This window comes from Artibeus jamaicensis, unplaced genomic scaffold, assembly GCF_021234435.1.
Source record: "Artibeus jamaicensis isolate MK-2021 breed Jamaican fruit bat unplaced genomic scaffold, CSHL_Jam_final contig_447, whole genome shotgun sequence".
NCBI lineage: Eukaryota > Metazoa > Chordata > Mammalia > Chiroptera > Phyllostomidae > Artibeus > Artibeus jamaicensis.
Window position 1 is genome coordinate 4,340,098 of NW_026521834.1, and position 18,328 is coordinate 4,358,425.

General features: G+C 46.2%; 2 protein-coding genes across 6 annotated transcripts; both read left to right on the forward strand.

Moving 5' to 3' along the window:
- Positions 1-249: 249 nt before the first annotated feature.
- S100A13 (S100 calcium binding protein A13) lies at positions 250-14,222 on the forward strand. Of its 4 annotated transcripts, none has more exons than XM_037162523.2 (4): positions 251-369; positions 444-580; positions 1,422-1,615; positions 13,999-14,222. In XM_037162523.2, the coding sequence occupies exons 3-4, from the start codon at positions 1,463-1,465 to the stop codon at positions 14,140-14,142; spliced, it is 297 nt and encodes a 98-aa protein (XP_037018418.2). In that variant the 5' UTR covers positions 251-369; positions 444-580; positions 1,422-1,462; the 3' UTR covers positions 14,143-14,222. The 4 variants fall into 4 exon arrangements, with proteins under 4 accessions (XP_037018423.2, XP_037018418.2, XP_037018422.2 ...); XM_037162527.2 differs by having other exon boundaries at positions 451-580; XM_037162528.2 differs by lacking the exon at positions 444-580 and having other exon boundaries at positions 250-369.
- A 1,231-nt stretch (positions 14,223-15,453) lies between these two features.
- On the forward strand, positions 15,454-17,935 carry S100A14 (S100 calcium binding protein A14). 2 transcript variants are annotated; one of them, XM_037162481.2, is made up of 6 exons: positions 15,454-15,616; positions 15,862-15,924; positions 16,390-16,450; positions 16,782-16,893; positions 17,339-17,485; positions 17,709-17,935. In XM_037162481.2, exons 4-6 carry the CDS (start codon positions 16,864-16,866, stop codon positions 17,844-17,846), a joined length of 315 nt encoding a protein of 104 aa, XP_037018376.2. In that variant the 5' UTR covers positions 15,454-15,616; positions 15,862-15,924; positions 16,390-16,450; positions 16,782-16,863; the 3' UTR covers positions 17,847-17,935. The 2 variants fall into 2 exon arrangements, with proteins under 2 accessions (XP_037018376.2, XP_053522287.1); XM_053666312.1 differs by lacking the exons at positions 15,454-15,616; positions 15,862-15,924 and having other exon boundaries at positions 16,378-16,450.
- The last annotated feature ends 393 nt before the right edge of the window (positions 17,936-18,328 follow it).

An 18,328-nucleotide genomic window follows, 5' to 3' on the forward strand; every position in this document is an offset into this window, starting at 1 on the left:
TCCCTCAGAGGTTTCAATATGAGACCCCACTGAGGGATTTCAATCTGGGGTCTCATTCTGATTCCCCTATTTGTGAGGTCTCTGTCTGGAATCTTCTGAGGGGCTGATGTTGGGCTGCAGGGTCTTTTGTGGGATCTCATTCTGAGACGAGTGTTTCTCAGATTGGGCCTCCTGGTGCTCCCCCTGTTGGTTCTTTCCATCGGCAATCCACAGCCTCCCCCCTGCCCCCGCCTCCGTTTGGGCGTCTCCCATCTTCAGAATCAACCAGGAAACTCGACACCTCTGGGCTTGGGAGCGGTTGCCTCCCAGCCTGACAGGCTTGTAAACCTTATCTCCGCACGCTTCAACCCATCTCGGTGACTAGTCCCGGTGAGTCCCCCTAACTCTGAAGGGACCATGGGGATCCTTTTCCTTTTCTTAAAAAATATTTTATTTATTTTTAGAGAGAAGGGAAGGGAGGGAGAAACATCGGTCAGCTGCCTCTTGTGCGCCAACCGGGGACAGCCCAAGCATGTGCTTTGACCAGGAATCGAACTGGTGGCCGTTTGTGGGACGACGCTCAACCAACTGAGCCAAGCAGGTCAGGGCATGGGGAGCCTTTTTTCTCTTGGGGATCCCAGGTCCCTCCCCAGGAGGCCGCTCAGATTGGGAAGTAGCTTGTGGAGAGGCCACAGTCCCTTGGGGGAGAGTAGGGGGATGGCTGAAAAGGGAGGATTAGTGGGCACATCCCCTACATCAAGCCTTCCCCGCGCCTTGGGGCTGCGAGTGCCCTGACGGAGGCGGCAGTCGGAGAGGCCCACCCAGGACCGCTGTCACCCGGAAATGGGCGGGAGGTCCGGTGGGCCCTGTGCACTGCCCAGCTGTCCCTGTGTGGAAGCAGGGAGGGGCCACCCGGGGGCGGGTCCGGCCTAAAGGAACCTGCCCTGACCACAGCCGGGCATTTGCCAGATTCCTGCAGCTCTGCTGGGAGGAGTAGGCGGAGTGCCTGCGGGTAAGGACCCAGGTTCCCGAGCAAACAAAACGAGCTTTGGCGACAGCCAACCTTCTGGCTCTCTGAGGCCACAAAAGGACCCATGCGACTGAACTCCACCGAGGGGCCAGGAGACTGAGAGGGCTCTAAAGACCAGGCTGAGGTTGAAAGCCTCTCTCTGAGAGGGGCGTCTGCTGGCTGAGGGACCACCACAGAGGGGTCCTTAAGACACAAGCATTTCAGAAGATTGCTTGTGAGGAGGAAGGGGTCTGGAAGTGAATACCGCTTCTCCCATCTACACCGAGGAGCTCCTCTGCCCCAAGCGCCATCCCTGCCCCCTGCTTCCTCCTGCCCAATGCCTCCCCCAGGCAGAGGCTGAGGCGGTGGGCCAGCGCAGGGGCACACCGGCCTATCCTGAGTCTCCCTTTCTCTCCTTACTCTTTGGTGGCAGGTCAGCGCTGTGAGGCCATCAGTTGCAGTCCCAGGGTCCTAATGGCGGCAGAGCCACTGACTGAGCTGGAGCTAGCCATCGAGACAGTAGTCACCACCTTCTTCACCTTTGCAGGGCGAGAGGGCCGGAAGGGCAGCCTCAGCATCAATGAGTTTAAGGAACTGGCCACTCAGCAGTTGCCTCACCTGCTCAAGGTAGGTGTGGGTCTCTGGGCCTGAGGTTTTGGGAGACAGTGGCTGTGGGACACTGCGTGTGACATGATATTGCTAGGTATGATAATGTGACCACAGATGTGTTGTGATGAAGGGTGTAGGTGACTGCTTGTGTAAGTGGTTCTGGGTGTTCTTCCTTGGTGTGTGTGTAACTAGGTAACACTGTCTGAGGGGAAGTGTGTTACTGGGCTTTGTGCTGCCATCAGAAGACGCTGTTAGCCTGGCTGGTGTAGCTCAGTGGATTGAGCGTGGGCTACGAACCAAAGGGTCACCAGTTCGATTCCCAGACAGGACAGATGCCTAGGTTGCTGGTCGGGTCCCCAAGTACTAGTGCATGCGAAAGGCAACCACACATTGATATTTCTCTCCCTCTCTTTCTCCTTCTCTTCCCCATCTCTAAAAATGAATAAATAAAATCTTTTTTTTTTTTTTTTTAAGAAGAAGATGCTGTTAGATTCCTGATGCTGTTAGATTCCTGTGCCTGCTTGGTGCCTCTCTGGTCTCATTTCATGGGGCTGGCCCCAGAGCTGCTTCTAGGAGGTTCATAAAGCATCAGAGCTGGGAGGGCAAGAGAAAACACGGCCTCTGTTCCTTACTTAACAATTAATGGAAACTGAGGCCCAGCTGTGGGAAGAAGTTTGTCTGACATACCCAAGCCCCACAGCCTACCGTAGTTCATGTAGTCATAGAATATCAGTGATCAACGGTGACCTCCCACCCTCTGGGAATACCCTTGATAAGGCGCCTGACAAGGTCATTCCTTCTTTCCTCACTGAACAGAGTAGGGATTTAAATTTCATCTACTCTTCATTGACACACCATCCAAGGCTGCTAGTAGGTTTTTTTTTTACCTTTTTTCTGAAAATTCACAGGCACATAAAAGTGTGTGAAAATAGATTTAAGAGAAAAACAAACAGACCTGACTAGCGTGGCTCAGTTGGTTGTGCGTCATCTTGCAAAGTGAGAGGTTACTGGTCTCCTTTCAAGTCACATACCCTGGCTTGTAGGTTCCGTCCCCTGTCAGGGTGCTTATGAGAGGCAACGGATGAATGTTTGTCTTTCACACTGATGTTTCTCTCCCTTTTTTTTCCCTCCCTTCTCCTCTCTCTAAAATCAATAAAATCTTTTAAAAAGAAAAAGAAAAAAACCAAACAGGTCTCTGAAACTCATAGTCTATCATTTGCAAAATCCCCAACATCCTTAAACTTCGTAGACTTTTTCCCTTCCTCTTCTCACAGTAAACTTTAGACTCTTTCCTGAAAGTACAGCATTTCCTATAGCTTTGTCAAATAACATAATGACTGTTTTTTCTTCCAAATACAACTTCCTCTGGGCCTGAAAGTGCAGGAGTGAACTCTGCTTTTCATCGCTGCTTCCAGATCCTAGTGCTTTTCTTCTTCCTAAGATGCCCAGTTCCTTGGAAGCTCGTATACCTCCTGCCTTCCTTATAGCTCTCCAGGGGCTAGCTTACTGTTTTTCTTCTCTCCGCTGGTACTTCTCACCTCAGTATCCACACAGACTACTCATCCAACACCTGAGTTTTCCCATTTCTTGAACTCCTCACTTCCAAAAATTCTGTTTTCTTGCATCTCACCATTCCACTCTTCTGTTTATGCTTCAGATTTTCTCATTGCCAAAATAAGCATACCACCTCCAAAATCTCAGTTTTAAGCCTCCCTTTCTCTATCTTCTACCCCATCATTCCAATTCTCTTTCTCTGTAGGGGAGTTAAAATGAATTTTTGTCTTACCTTTCTATATTCTTCTGGCTAGCATAATAATCAAGTTCACATGAGATAGATGAACAGGCAGAAATAACCAAATTTTATACACATGTACACATGGGGGTTCCAAAGAATGTGGGGTCTGAAGACACCCTGGGCAGTTGAGGCTTCTGTGAGGTTCTGGAGCTAAGAAAAAGGGTGAGTGGGTTGTGGTTTGGGACTTGAAAGGGCAGGAAAGCAATTCACATGGAGACAGAAGAGCAAATGTTTGGTAAATAAATATTTGCTGGGCCATCTTTAACATGGGACGCAGAGAGGGCTTTTAGCAAACTTTTAGCAAACGGGCCTCTCTATCACACCTAATTCGTATAAACTATGGTAATCTATAAAGACAGCTCCCTTCCTGAAGCAGGCCCTCTATCTAATTTTTTTTAAGCTTTTAGGGGGAAGGTCAAAGGTTTTCCCTGAGTTTGTTTTTTGAAAATAACCAGTCTAAAGTATTCAGTTGCCATCCCCAAGAGCATATTTTGGGGTGGAAAACTCTGCTTCCCCTCATTTCTAGCTAGTTCCTCCACTCCAGCGTGTCCTTGACTCCTTCTTACTTTTTTGTCTTCCATCATATCCCTTGCGTCCTCATTTCCCCTGTTACTCAGCTGGGTTCTAAGGCTCATCATAACCACTCCCTCAACCCCTGATTCAGAGAACCCCTGATTCCCTATCCTTGTCTGGCAAACTCCCAACCTAGATTAAATCCAACATTCCGTCTTAATCACCTTGCTGGTTAAATCTGCCATTCCATGTCTGCACTCACGAAGCAGAATTTGGCTGTAGAAAAAGGAGCCACCAGGCAAATCTATAACCACAACTCCAATGGGAGCTTCAGTGATGCCTGCCAATTCTACGGTATTTCCTTGGTTGATTCATTTATTAGCTCTTTCAGATGATTATTTCACAACTTTTCCTCTCTCCTCAAACTCTAGTATCTCTTTCCACATTCTCCCTAAGAAATTTTCTCACTGAGAAAATAAGAGCAATCAGCAACATCTGTGTACTCCTTGCCCCAAATCTACCAATGATCAACACATACCCCGCCTGCCTTCCAGTTTCCGTGAATGATCCATATGTGCTCCCAAGGCCAGACCCTCCCCGGTGCCCCGGATTTCATCCCTTTTCACCTACTTAAGACTTTACCCTTTCAATTCTTCTTCCCTGTCTTGCATCATCAAAATTTCCCTTTCTAGTAGATTGTTCTGATCAGTTTCCAGATATGCTACAATATACCTCATCTTTAAAAGAAAAAAACCAAACAAACCTCTCTTGATTATGTAACTCCCTCTGGCTATGCCACAGATTTCTACTTCTCTTTTATAGCAAAACCCCTCAAAAGCAATGAGAGTTATTTATACTTACTGTCTTCACTTTTCCTCTCCTGGTCTAGAATGCTCATCCCTCAGGTATTTGCTAGGCTTATTCCTTATTTTGCTCAGATTTCTGCTCAAATAGCAAATCCTCAGCATGGTCTTCCTTCACCACTGAATAAAAAGATCACTTCCCTCATGCTCTATTACTTTATTCTGCTTTATTTTCTTTTAGAACACTTCTGTCACAACTTGACCTGCACTGTCTGCTCATACATTACTAAGACTGTTAAGTCCCATGAGGACAGGAATCTACTGTTGTATCTCTACTTAGAGCAGTATCTGACTAGGAGTAGGTGCTCAATAAAATATTGAGTGAGTGAGCCCTGGCTGGTGTGGCTCAGTGGATTGAGTGCTGGCCTGCAAATCAAAGGGTTGCTGGTTCAATTCCCAGTCAGGGCACATGTCTGGGTTGCAGGCCAGGTCCCTGTTGGGGGTCAGGTGAGAGGCAACCATGTGTTGATGTTTCTCTTCCTCTTTTTCTCCCTCCCTTCCCCTCTCTCTAAAAGTAAATAAATAAATCTTTAAAAAAAGACCATCAAATCTCTAAAAAGGACATTCCCTGGTATTTAAACAAAAAAAAGAAAAAAACAACCAACTTCAAATAATCAGTACTTACGGGGTATTTTAGGATGGCAAACTCTGCTCCCTCTTACAGTGCATAAAAGATATTTTCCCATTTTTAAAAACTGATGCACTGGCCCTGGCTGTGTGGCTCAGTGGATTGAGTGCCAGCCTGGGCACTGATTCAGTTCCCAGTCAGGGCGCATGCCTGGGTTGCAGGCCAGGTCAGGCCTGGTGTGGGCCTGCAAGAGTCAACCACACATAGATGTTTCTCCCCCTCTCTCCTCCCTCCCTTTCCCTCTGTCTAAAAATAAATAAATAAATAAAGTCTTTAAATAAAAATTGATGCATTGTATTCTAATATGGGTTAACACAAATTTGTGCAGCCAGTGTCTTGGAGTTTTCTCTTATGTCCATTTTCCCTCTTTTACAAAAAAGGGGGGAAATGCAGAGAAGAACATCCTTGTTTTATATCTTTACATACTTAAGGGAAAGGTCTGACAGCAGGAATATTAGATCAAAAGGCATGGCTGTTCTTCATTTTTTACAAAGATTTTATTTATTTATCTTTAGAGGGGAAGGGAAGGAGAGAGGGAGAGGAATATCAGTGTATGGTTGCTTCTCGTGAGTCCCCTGCTGGGAACTGGCCTGCAACCCAGGCATGTGCCCTGACTGGGAATTGAACCACGATCGTGTGGTTCGCAGGCCCGCGTTCAATCCGCTGAGCTACACCAGCCAGGGCTGTTCTTAATTTTTATAGTATTACCAATTTGCTTCCCAACAAGTTTGTATCCCATTGTATGGCTGCCAGCAGTGCATGTGAATGCCTGTTTCCCATGTCCTTGTCCAAAATGAGTCTTCTTCCCGCCCCTGCTAATCTATTTACTGTATTTCAGTAATGAAAGAAGAAAGGTTAATTTTCTTTAGATGAACAATTAAAGAAGCCCAAACTGAGCCTTACTAAATAATAAGCTTTGTAAAAAAATGTCTGATCTTATTTATTTTATTACTTTCTTTTTTAAATTGTCACTCAGAGGTATGAAGGTATGTTTTTTAAAATTATTTTTTTATTGATTATGCCATTACAGTTGTTCTATTCCCCCCTTAATTACCCTCCACCCTACCCCCCCGTCCCCCCCTTTAGTTTATGACCATGTGTCTTAAGTTCTTTAGATTCTGTATTTCCCCTACTATTCTTGCCCTCCCCCCTATCTATTTTCTATATACCATCAATGCTGCTTATTTTCTGTACCTTCTCCCCCCTTCTCCTCCTCCCACTCCCCGTTGCTAACCCTCCTTGAGATCTTCATTCCTATGTTTCCACTTCTGATCTAGCTATCCTTTTAGTTTGCTTTCGTTTTAGGTGTGGTTGTTAATAACTGTGAGTTTGCTGTCCTTTCACTGTTCATATTTTTTAACTTCTTTTTCTTAGATAAGTCCCTTTAACATTTCATATAATAAGGGCTTGGTGATGATGAACTCCTTGAATTTGATCTTATCTGAGAAGCACTTTATCTGTCCTTCCATTCTAAATGAAAGTTTTGCTGGATAGAGTAATCTTGGTTGTAGGTCTTTGGATTTTCTGACTTGGAATACCTCTTTCCAGCCCCTTCCTGCCTGTAAGGTCTCTTTTGAGAAATCCACTGACAGTCTGATGGGGACTCCTTTGTAGGTGACTGTTCCCTTATCTCTTGCTGCTTCTAGGATTCTCTCCTTCATTTTAATCTTGGCTAATGTAATTATGATGTGCCTTGGTGTGTTTCTTCTTGGGTCCAACTTCTTTGGGACTCTCTGAGCTTCCTGGATTTCCTGGAAGTCTATTTCCTTTGCCAGATTGGGGAAATTCTCCTTTATTATTTGTTCAAATAAGTTTTCCACTGGTGGCTGTGCCTTTCCCCCTTCTGGTACCCCTATAATTCGGATGTTGGAGTGTTTAAAGATGTCCTGGAGGTTCCTAAGTCTCTCCTCATTTCTTTGAATTCTTGCTTCCTGGCTCTTTTCTGTTTGGCCATTATTTGCTTTCTTCTGGTCCACTCCATTGATTTGAGTCCCAGTTTCCTTTTCATTGCTATTGGTTTCCTGTGCAATTCCATTCATTTCAATTAGTTTCGCCTTCATATGTTCCTCTAATTTGTGGCCATAATCAACCAGTTCTGTGAGCATCCTGATCACGTGTTTTAAACTGTGCGCCTGAGGGTTTTGCTATTTCTTAATTGCTTAGATTTATAGGCTCTGGGGCTTTGAGATCTTCTTGAGCCATTTTTGGTCTGTTCGCTCCCGTTAGGTATGAGGAGCGGAGCCTTGGGCTCCCAGGTCACTGGGTTGTGATGCTGTATGTGAGGGCGTGGTCAGAGCGGGGAAATGGCGGCCCCCTCTGTTTCGTGCCGCTGGGTGAGGAGCAGAGCCTTAGGTTGTTCACCAGGGCAGGGCCACTCAGGTCGCTGGGTTGTGATGCTGTATGTGGAGGCGGGGTCAGAGCGGGGAAATGGCAGCACCCTCTTATGCCTCACCACAGGCGCCTGCTGGGTCCCGTCTAACTGCCCACTCCCTCGCTGGTCTATGTGTGCACTAATGTGTGACCACAGTCAAATCTTGGCCCTGCTCCCTCGCTGGTTCCCCCGCGGTTGCTCGCTGAGTCGCTCACTAGGTCCACCCGTTGCAACCCGGTGCCTGGGATCCGCGCGCCTGAGTCCGTCTGACCGAATTTCCCTGTGTGACCCGCTCTACCAGCTGCTGTTTTCGCCCCTCTTACCGGTCAGACTGAATAATTTGTTGTTATCAGATTTCCGAAAAGTTCAATTTTCTGTGTTCTGGCTGTGTTTTCTGTTGCTAATATTTAGTTGTCTCTTAACTTGGTTGCGTGAGAAAGCACGGCGTCTCCACCTATGTCTCCATCTTGGCGGAAGTCCTGAAGGTAAGTTTTTAATTGACTTTAGAGAGGAAGGGGGAGAGAGAAAACATTGATATGAGATGTTAGGGTCATCAGTGATGCAGGCTATGAAAGAATTCACAAAGAGCCCTGGCTGGTGTGGCTCAGCGGGTTGAGCACCAGCCTGCAAACCAGAGGGTGGTTGGTTAGATTCCCAGTTAGAATACATGCCCGGGTTGTGGGCCAGGTTCCCTGTAGCGGGTGTGTGAGAGGCAACCACACATTGATGTTTCTCTCTCCCTCTCTCTTTCTCCCTTCTCTTCTCTAAAAATAAATAAATAAAATCTTAAAAAGACAGACTTATATTTACAAAAAATAAGAGTTCACAAAGAGAACAAAATGCAGAGAGAAAAATTCAAAACACTGGTAATCAGGATGCTCACAGAAGTGGTTGAGTATGGTTGCAAAATAGAGGAAGCAGTGAAGGCTATACAAAGTGAGATAAACCAAGAGTGGAAAGGGGCATGGTTTGGAGAGATACACCAGCACTGAGGGGTGGGGGCTTTGAGCTTTTTTTGGATTATAATTAGATTATAAAGGGGTGTGGGGGTTGCTGTTGTGTGGCCCTGGGCTGTTGGGGGTGTTGCAACACAGATTTGGGTCATTTTGTATAAACTGCAATTTGCTTCAATGTTATCTTCTGCCTGCAACTATGGGGGCAGTTAGTCATGTTCTGCTCTTGCTTTCGAGTTATTTCCAGTCTTGGGAAAATAAATTTAGAAGAATAAAATGGCAGTCCTGTTTAACAAGGTCTTAGGCCTGCTTTGCAAATGGTGCCACGATAGCAAATGGTGCCAACTTTATCCTTTTATGAGAGAAACATCGATTGGTTGCCTCTTGTACATTCCCTGACTGGGGATTGAATTGCATTATTTTTTTAAAAAGTTTAAGTTTTTAGAGGGAGTGGAGGCAGGAAGAAAAGAGGGGGAGAAACATCAATCAGTTGCTTTTGTTGGCTCCCTGGCCAGGGACTGAACTGAACTGAGCTAGCAACCCAGGATGTACCTTGACTGGGAATCAAGCCAGTCCTTTTGCTTTGCAGGACAGACAATGTCCAACCAACCAAGCTGCATCAGTCAGGGCTAGATCATTTCTGACTGTACTCAAAGGTGGACTCTCATCTATTGGCAACCTGTTCCTGGCGTTTTTCTTTGGCTTCCTTCACTTTCTCAGCCTAGAGTTTAGTATATTCTCCTGCCTCCTCCTTATTTTTCTTAGTACCCTATTTCTTTAAAGCAGTTCACTGACATTTGTATTGGAGGATGTGTGCAGTAACGAGATACTGAATCTTGGGTGCTTTGTTCCTGTGTTTCATCCCTTCTTTGTTTAGGGGCTCTCTCACAACATATTGGTGGATATAATCAGTCTTTAGAGATTGAAAAGTTTTTGGGTTCTGCTAGTTCTTTTGGACTCCAATGGATGAATCACAGTAATATCAGTGAGATCAGAAATATCTTCCTCCCCTTTTTTACAATGGCCCAGTTGAGAACACTGAGATCGGTCTCCATAGTGCAGCCCTGAATAATTTTGTGCTTTCTTCAGTCCTCTTTGGTCTGTAACAGGAATCCCCCTTACTCAGCAGCAGGAGAACAGGGTCAGGGCAAGCTGCCCTGCTTCCTGGGGAGACCTTGTTTGTTTTTCCCACTACTGATTTGAATGACATAACCCTTCCATTCTTTACCCAGAGCATCAGCAGCAGCTTCTGCGGTCATACACATCTCAAAATGGAACAAAGTTTGTGTTAATTTCCACTTCAATGAGTTTTTGGCAACCATTGGCTGGGAAAGAGATGTTCAATCTCTTTGAGATTCATCCTGAAGCAACTGGCCGCCTCTGAGGAGCCCTGAAAAGAGTTACAAAGCTTTTAATTTTTGCCAGTCTAATAGGTGAAAATGGTGCTTGTTCTGATTTACACCACTTTTAAAATTCTGAGTGAAATACAACATTGAAAAAACTTTTTCATGGACCTGTATATTGCTTTTTCTGTGAACCATTTGTTTATTTCTTTTATCAAAGAGTTTTTATTTTTCATGTTAATTTCTTTCTAGGTCTTTATAGAATGAAGAAATCAACTTTTATCTATTATGTGTGTTGTGAATATTTCTCCCTAATTTGTCCTTTGTCCTTTGACTTTATTTTGGGTAGTTTTTTGCCATACGGAATATAAAAACATTTTATGTAGTCAAGTTATCCAACTTCTCCTGAATGGCTTCTGTGTTTTATGTCATGCTTAGAAAGATCTCCCCCAACTTAACATACTAAAAAAACACACACTCTAAAAATAAATAAATAAAATCTTTAAAAAATACACTTAGTTTTATTAAAATTTTTCTACTGATGGAAATTATCCAATTCCCATGTGTTTTGGGTGTCTTTATTCTGTTTAATTTATTGTTTATTATTTAGTAACAATCTCATTTATTGTATTTTTTTTGAAATGTAATTTTTTTCTTTTTTTAATTTTAATTGTTGTTCAAGTAGTTTTCTGTCTTTTACTCCCATTCCAGCCCACCCCCTACTGTAGTTTTTTTAGAATTAGATTTTATTTATTTATTTTTAGAGAGAAGGTAAGGGAAGGAGAAAGAGAGGGAGAGAAACATCAGTGTGTGGTTGCCTCTCACCTGATCCCCACTGGGGACCTGGCCCATAACCCAGGTATGTGCCCTGACTGGGAATCGAACCAGCAACCCTTTGTTTCACACGCCTACACTAAATCCACTGAGCTATACCAGCCAGGGCGCATTTACTGTAGTTTTATAATATGCTTTAATAACCTGTAGGGTGTTTTCTCTCTTATTTTTCAGAATTTTACTGGTGGATCTCATATTTTCTTTTTCAAGAAGAATTTTAGTAACCTTTAATCATGTTAAAAAGAAACTGTAGCTTGTTAATTGGGATTATGTATATATATTTTAGGGAATATTGACACCTTACGCTATTGAGCCTTTCTCTCCAAATAAAGGTATGTTTTTTAAAAATTTATTCAAATTAAATTTTTTTAATTGACTGATTTTAGAAAGAGAGAGAAACATTGATTTCTTGTTCCACTTACTTATGCTCACTGGTTGATTTTTTCAGATTTGTTTATGCCCTGGCTGGTACGGCTCAGTAGATTGCGTGCCCCACCTGCGAAGCAAGAGGTCAGTGGTTCGATTCCCAGTCGGGGCACATGCCTGGGTTGCCAGCCAGGTCCCCAGTAGGGGGTGTGCAAGAGGCAACCATATATTGATTTTCTCTTACTCTCTTTCTCCCTTCCCTTCTAAAAATAAATAAATTAAATCTTTAAAAAAAGATTGACTTACTTATTTTTTTAAAGATTTTATTTATTTATCTTTAGAGGGGAAGGGAAGGAGAGAGGGAGAGAAATATCAATGTGTGGTTGCCTCTTGCACGTCCCCTGCTGGGAACTGGCCTGCAACCCAGGCACGTGCCATGACTGGGAATCGAACCATGATCCTTTGATTCACAGGCCCATGCTCAGTCCACTGAACAACACCAGCCAGGGCTTTATTTACTTATTTTTAAAGAGAGGGAAAAGGGGGGTGAGAGAAACATTGATCCATTGACTCTCGTGCACCCCCATCCAGGGTCTTGGCCCACAATCCCGACATGTGCTGTGACTGGGAATCCAGCTGGTGACCTTTTGGTTTGTGGGACAACGTCCAACCCACTGAGCCACACCAGTCAGAGCTCGTTGGTTGACTCTTCTATGTGTCCTAACTGGGGATCAAACCTGCAACCCCTGGGCTATTGAGACGACACTCCAACCAACTGAGCTATTCTGCCAGGGCTCCAGTTTTCTTTTATATTAAATACATTGTCTGAGACCCAATTTCCAGTATAGTGGGGCTCACCTCATTTACATAACAAAAGACACCTCATCACTCTTCAACACTTAGGAAATTCCAAAGGTGTTGGGAGTTGTGAGTTTGGCACTGTGGAGGATGACCACATACATATGAGAGTTATATTTTGCTTGGTCATTTGAATGACTAAATATATATTTTTTGTAAATCACAATATCATATATATCCTTCAGTTGAGTTTTCTTCACAAAAGCTAGATAGATTTCTATATTTATGCTAAGTGCTTTATTTTCTTTTTTTACTATTTTAAATGTGATCTTTTTAGTATAGTTTTTAACTGATTAATATTTATATACATAAAAGTGCTTTTTGAATATTAATATTATAATTAAATACTTTATCCTTTTAATAGTTTTGTGTGTGTGTGTGTGGAGAAATACAGAATAGTGGATAAGGGCATAAACTCTAAGTCAAACAATCTAGGTTCAAATGTAGATTCTGGCATGCCGTCCCTGGTTAGTTACTTAATCTTTCAGAGCCTTAATTTTTCATCTGTGAAATGGACTCATAGTAATGTTTGTTGTTGGATTGGTCTTGCATTTATTCAGCCAGTACTCTGTGCTGTCTCGGTGCTGCCCCAGGTTTTCGGTGACAGTGGTGAGCAGGCACCTGCCGTGTGCCAGGCAGTCCCCCAGGCCTTGGCATCACAGCCGTGAACCAGGCGGATGAGGTCCCTGTGCTCATGGAGCCTTTCATTCCAGTAGATTATGAAGATTAAATGAAGTCAAAGAGTGTAATGTGTTTAGCATAATGCTTGGAACAGTCAGCACTGTAAAGTGCTTACACTTGTTGGAATGATAGCCATTATGATTCTTTTTTTTTCTAGGTACACAATGATATAATTGCTGATATAGTAAGAGGTGCATTTTTCTCTTCTTTCCTAAAACTTATTATATTTTTTATTTCTTTCTCTTGACTAACTGTGTTTTCTCTTCTTCCCCATATAGTGTTACACTGGGCAACTCAGTCTTCCACGGGCATTACTTATAGTATTATACACAATTAGGAATGATTGTGGCTTTTTGAAAACTCTTGTGTAGCTCTTCTATGGATTAGTTTTGTGCTGTCTATAGATTTGGCAAGTCTTCTCTGCCTTCATCCAAATGTTGATGTTTAGCATGGAAGGGCCGGAGGCACCCTTTTCTGGTTTGACATGGGTGCACTGTTTAATAGTCCATGTTTTGGTTGTGCTTGTTTATCTGGCAACAAATCTTTTGATCATGATGGTCCAGCTTACGTGTAGTGTCCTTTGATGTCACAGGCCTGTCATGAGGGACTTTCTCAAGGGTCCCCTAGAAAAACAAATACCTTGTGTCTTTGCCATTCCCCTGGTCTACCAGGCTAGTGACTGAAATGGAAAAACGAGAAGACATCAGGTTTGTGCAAATGAGCAGCCAAGTGTTGTGAACTTCTCCAGCTTTCTGAAGCAGGAGGGTGGCCCAGGAAGGCTCTGAGGGTGGTCAGAGTAGGTCCGCGTCTACAAGGGCTCCCTGGAGGTCCTTGGACAAATCCCAGGGCTGGTGCTGTAGTGTGCTGGCACCCACCTGCACCTACAGGTGAGGGCCCACTGTGTGCATCTCCTCCCAGCTCTGCATTCAGTGACGTTTGTGGTTCATAATCTGCTGTGGTGGGAGTGTTTATACTCCAGCGAGCGCTATGAATCGCATTCTCCACTTCCCTGTCCTGCTGCCCCTTGGGGCTGGGCACCACGGCAGCTCTGTCTTGGGGCTGCAGCCTCCTCCTGAAGGTGTGGGGCAGGTCCTCACAGTCCCTGAGGGAAGGGAATGACAATTAGCAGTTCTTCCCTCTCCTGGTCTCCAGAACCCTCGTTTCTAACCCCGCCCTTCCCTTTGGTGTCTCCTCAGGATGTGGGCTCCTTGGATGACAAGATGAAGAGCTTGGATGTGAATCAGGACTCAGAGTTCAAGTTCAACGAGTACTGGAGGCTGATTGGGGAGTTGGCCAAGGAGATCAGGAAAGAGAAGGCCCTGGAGATCCAGAAGAAGTAAAACCTGCTGGCCAGGACGGGGCACGCAGGGCAGGACCATGCAGAACCCATTCCCCCAAATAAAACCTCCTGCTTAAAACATGAATGTTTCTTATTCACACCTACCCTGATTTCGTCTCTTGAGACAAAGGGGTGGGAAAGCTCTGCCTTGACTTGAGAGTGGGTTTAAAAAATATGAGCTCCTTGAGGATAAGAAATGTTATTCATCTTTGAGTGTTATGCAGCATCCGACACTTAGATCTTGTGCTTGGGGTAGGTTGCTCAATAAATAAACGGTTGGTGAATGAATGTATGAAAGACAGAGATCTCCTAGAGCAGCAGGTGAAGTGACACATATCCTACCATGTGCCTCCTAGGGCTCAGGGGCATGGGCTTGGCTCCCATCTTTCTTATTCCTAGGGTTTGTGTCGTTGAATGATAATGAAAGCAGGGAACATGTGTTGAAGGCTTGCTATTTCCTGCATTATCTTAGTTAATACTCACAGCCCTTTGAAGTAGAGTCTATTTTTTAAAGATTTTTATTATTATTATTATTATTATTTATTTATCTTTAGAGGGGAAGGGAAGGAGAGAGGGGGAGAAATATCAATGTGTGGTTGCCTCTCATGTGTCCCCTGCTGGGAACTGGCCTGCAACCTAGGCATGTGCCCTGACTGGGAATCGAACCGAGATACTTTGGTTTGCAGGCCCGCACTCAATCCACTGAGCTACACCAGCCAGGGCTAAAGGGTTTTTTAGTGGTGTTAATATGCTAAGGAAGGAATTTCTGTAAGGGCAGGTAAGCTAGCATAATGATGCTAGTTCTTAGGAATGTTTCAATTTTCAGTCTGTTTTCTTGTTATCTCTGCAAACAGGTGTTTGGATTACAATGCTTTAGGCCCATTCCAAAGGTTATTTGTCCAGTTTCAACATTCCAAAGTTTTGAAGAGTGATATAAACAAGGTAGTTCCTCTGAGGTGGCACCTTGAACTCAGTTTTTTAATTTTATTTTTATTTTTTAAATATTTTATGTATTTATTTTTAGAGAGAGGGGAAGGGGAGGAGAGAGGGAGACATCAATGTGTGGTTTCCTCTCGAGTGCCCCCTACTGGGGACTTGGTCTAAAACCCAGGCATGTGCCCTGACTGGGAAGCAAAACTTCGACCCTTTCGTTTGCAGGCCTGTGCTCAATCCACCAGTCAGGGCTGGATTTCACTTTAAAGTGGCTCCTTTATAAATAAATATAAAATTTTTATAATAGAAATAATTTAAAAAATAAAAATAAAATGGATCTTTTATTATTTTTTTTCATCAGGTATGCTCTCTGAGCTCAGGGTTTAGGAAAGGAACCCAGGAACTTTGACTCTGGGCCACACCCCATTCTTGGCCTGACCCCCTGCCCTTCTCCCTTCCTCCTTCCCATCAGGTGAGGAGAGCTGAGTCCCTGGATCTGCTCCCTGAGATGACATCCTCTGTACTGGAGTGTGTGTTTGTGGGTATGTGGTTGCTGTGGAGTGGCTGGGTTAGGCAAGGCTTGGGGCTCTGAGAGAGGGAGGAGCAGGCAGCCCAACCAGTTTGGAGAGGTCATTAGTTGCCAGATAAATCATCTGGGCCTTGCATATGTGCACGCTGGTTGAGGGGAGCTGAAGGGAAGTCAGGACGGCACCCAGTCTGGCCCCTCTACCAGGCCCCTCTCTGGCTCCTTCCTGATCCAGTCCTCATTCATCTCTCTGCCATCTAGACTGAGGAAGGCTGGGCTATGTGATCTGGGCAGGCCTGAGTGTCACTGACGACAGTGGTCCAGGTGAGGGGTGTGTGTGTGGCATCAAAGTACAGAGGGGTCCCTGACAACTTCTCTCAACCCACATGTCCCTCATGTCCTCTGCACCACAAACCCTGCCTTGATTCGCATCTACTTCTCCCGGTTCTTAACTCAGGGTCCCTCCATTTCCTTGCCCCACAATTCCTCCAGCCAGGCCTTTCCTCCCCAGGTCGACCCTACAGTGTTGCCACACCTTCCCCCTTCCCTTCCCTTCCCTACCTTTCCTCCCCTATCTTTTCTCGGGACTCTGCCTCCTGGTCTGGGGCCAGGGACACCTCAGACCTGGACTCCCATGGCTCCCTCCTCTTGGCAGGGATGGCAGCAGGCTCTGGAGCTCTGGCCAATGGAGGGCGGGGCCCACACAGCTGGCTCACCACCCAAGCAGCCGAAATAGCAGGGGCGGCTTAGGGATGAGGCCCAGCCCCTGTCTCCCCTCCCTTCCCCCAGGTATAAGAGCTGAGCTCAGGTGAGCTGGCTCATCCTGTCCTGTCTCAGAGGCTGCCAGCAGGTAAGGCTACCTAGGGCTTTTCATCCAAAATGGGCTTCCCCCTGTCCAAAGGGCATGATCAGCTTCTCCTGCCCTAGACTATCAGGGAAAGGGTTGGAGGGCGGGCACTGGAGGCTGGTGTGTGTGCATGGAACTGAATGGGTATTTGGAGGAGGAGAAAGGAATGAAGCTAAGGTGAGGCCCAAGGGATTCTCTCTAAATGGGTTGGCTCGGGGGTGGTGACCTTAGCTCCTGGAGCCTGGGGTTCAGGTTATCTGGGGTGGAGCCAAAGGGGCTAGTTGAAAAAGAAATCCTGGGATCTGACCTCTCCTTGACCACCCTACTCCTCTAGGCAGATCATGAGCCACCAGCTCCTCCAGGGCAGGCAATAGGACGACGCAACTCTCACCAAAGGACCAAGCACACCAGGCACCATGGGACAGTGTCGGTCAGCCAATGCCGAGGTGGGCCCATTCATTCCTGGCCTGTCTTTCTATTCTCACACTCTCCCCTGAGGGTCTGTGTTCCCCCATGGACTTCTCCCTCACCTTGGTCTTGGCCTACCCTTCAGACTCTGCCTATAAGACCAGACCCCCCTTTCTGGGGCCCACACAAGGTGATGCAGATGGAGGCTTCCCAGGAGGAGGATGCCTGGGCCATGTGCTGAGACCTGCCCTGCCTGGGGAGGAGGGGCTGGGGTGCTGGGAAGAAAGCCTTGTCCAACCTGTAGCTCAGGGCAGAGGCCGGTAGGGGTGAAGGGGGCTGGATGCTGGGCTCTGGAGTGGGAGGGAGCCTGTGTGCCTTCCAGCTGTCTTCTGCCCTGTTGGCCTGGCTAGGTTCCTGGGGAAAGCAGGGTGTGGTAGGCTGGGGTGGAGACTCCCTGATGTGGGTGATGTCCCTTGCCCTCAGGATGCCCAGGAACTGAGTGATGTGGAAAGGGCCATTGAGACCCTCATCAAGAACTTCCACCAGTACTCGGTGGAGGGTGGAAAGGAGACGCTGACCCCCTCTGAACTACATGACCTGGTGACCCAGCAGCTGCCTCACCTCATGCCGGTACTGAGGGGGTGACCCCACACCAGGCCGAACACTGATTTCCCAAGCAAGTGCTTCAAGGCCCCACCCACACAGCCACAGCCCCTGGCACTAGCAACCCTTAGCCCTTCCCCCTTGCCAGTGCCAGGTAGGCTCAGGCCCTGCTTCCAGCCCCTGGGCAGGGCGGGGTGGGAAGATTGGAAAGTGCTGCCTCCCTGAGCTGTGGTGTCTTTCCTCCCTTCAGAGCAACTGTGGACTGGAAGAGAGAATCGCCAACCTGGGCAGCTGTAATGACTCTAAACTCAAGTTTGGGAGTTTCTGGGAGCTGATTGGAGAAGCAGCCAAGAGCGTGAAGCTGGGGAGCCCTGTCCCAGGGAGCTGAAAACCTTACCCTGGGATTCATGGGGGGATGTTGGGGAAGGGGGAGCTTAGAGACTGGGCACAGAAATAAAACTCCTGTCTTTACCATTACCACACTGTTCCCCAGCTTGCACCTGTCTCACCTCTGCAAGGTTCAGGTTCATTATAGTCCATCCTGGGGGTCTCTGCACTTCATCCCTGGGACCTCCATGGAGCTGATGGGTCCAGGAAGGGTACAGAAATCCCCACCAGAGGGAGGCTCATGGGTCAGGTTGGGACCAGGGATGGGTGTGGAGGGGTAAGGATGGTGTAAGGGCCACCCTTTGGGTAGTGGGTGCAAGGCAGAGAGGAGCTGGGTTATGGGAAATGACTTGAAAGGGGCTGAAAATAGTGCTGGATATTTTGTATTAAAAATGGTCTCTAAGAACCTACCCCTCCTAATCTCTCCCCAGCCCAAATTAGCTGTCTGTCCAATGCTATCTCTTCCTGCCTCCAGCTCTGCCC

Coding starts and splice junctions, on each gene's coding strand:
- S100A14 (XM_037162481.2), top strand. CDS start 16,864: ATGGGACAGTGTCGGTCAGCCAATGCCGAG. Junction 16,894..17,338: donor GTCGGTCAGCCAATGCCGAG/GTGGGCCCATTC, acceptor CCTTGCCCTCAG/GATGCCCAGGAACTGAGTGA. Junction 17,486..17,708: donor AGCTGCCTCACCTCATGCCG/GTACTGAGGGGG, acceptor TCCTCCCTTCAG/AGCAACTGTGGACTGGAAGA.
- S100A13 (XM_037162528.2), top strand. CDS start 1,463: ATGGCGGCAGAGCCACTGACTGAGCTGGAGCTAGCCATCGAGACAGTA. Junction 1,616..13,998: donor AGTTGCCTCACCTGCTCAAG/GTAGGTGTGGGT, acceptor GTGTCTCCTCAG/GATGTGGGCTCCTTGGATGA.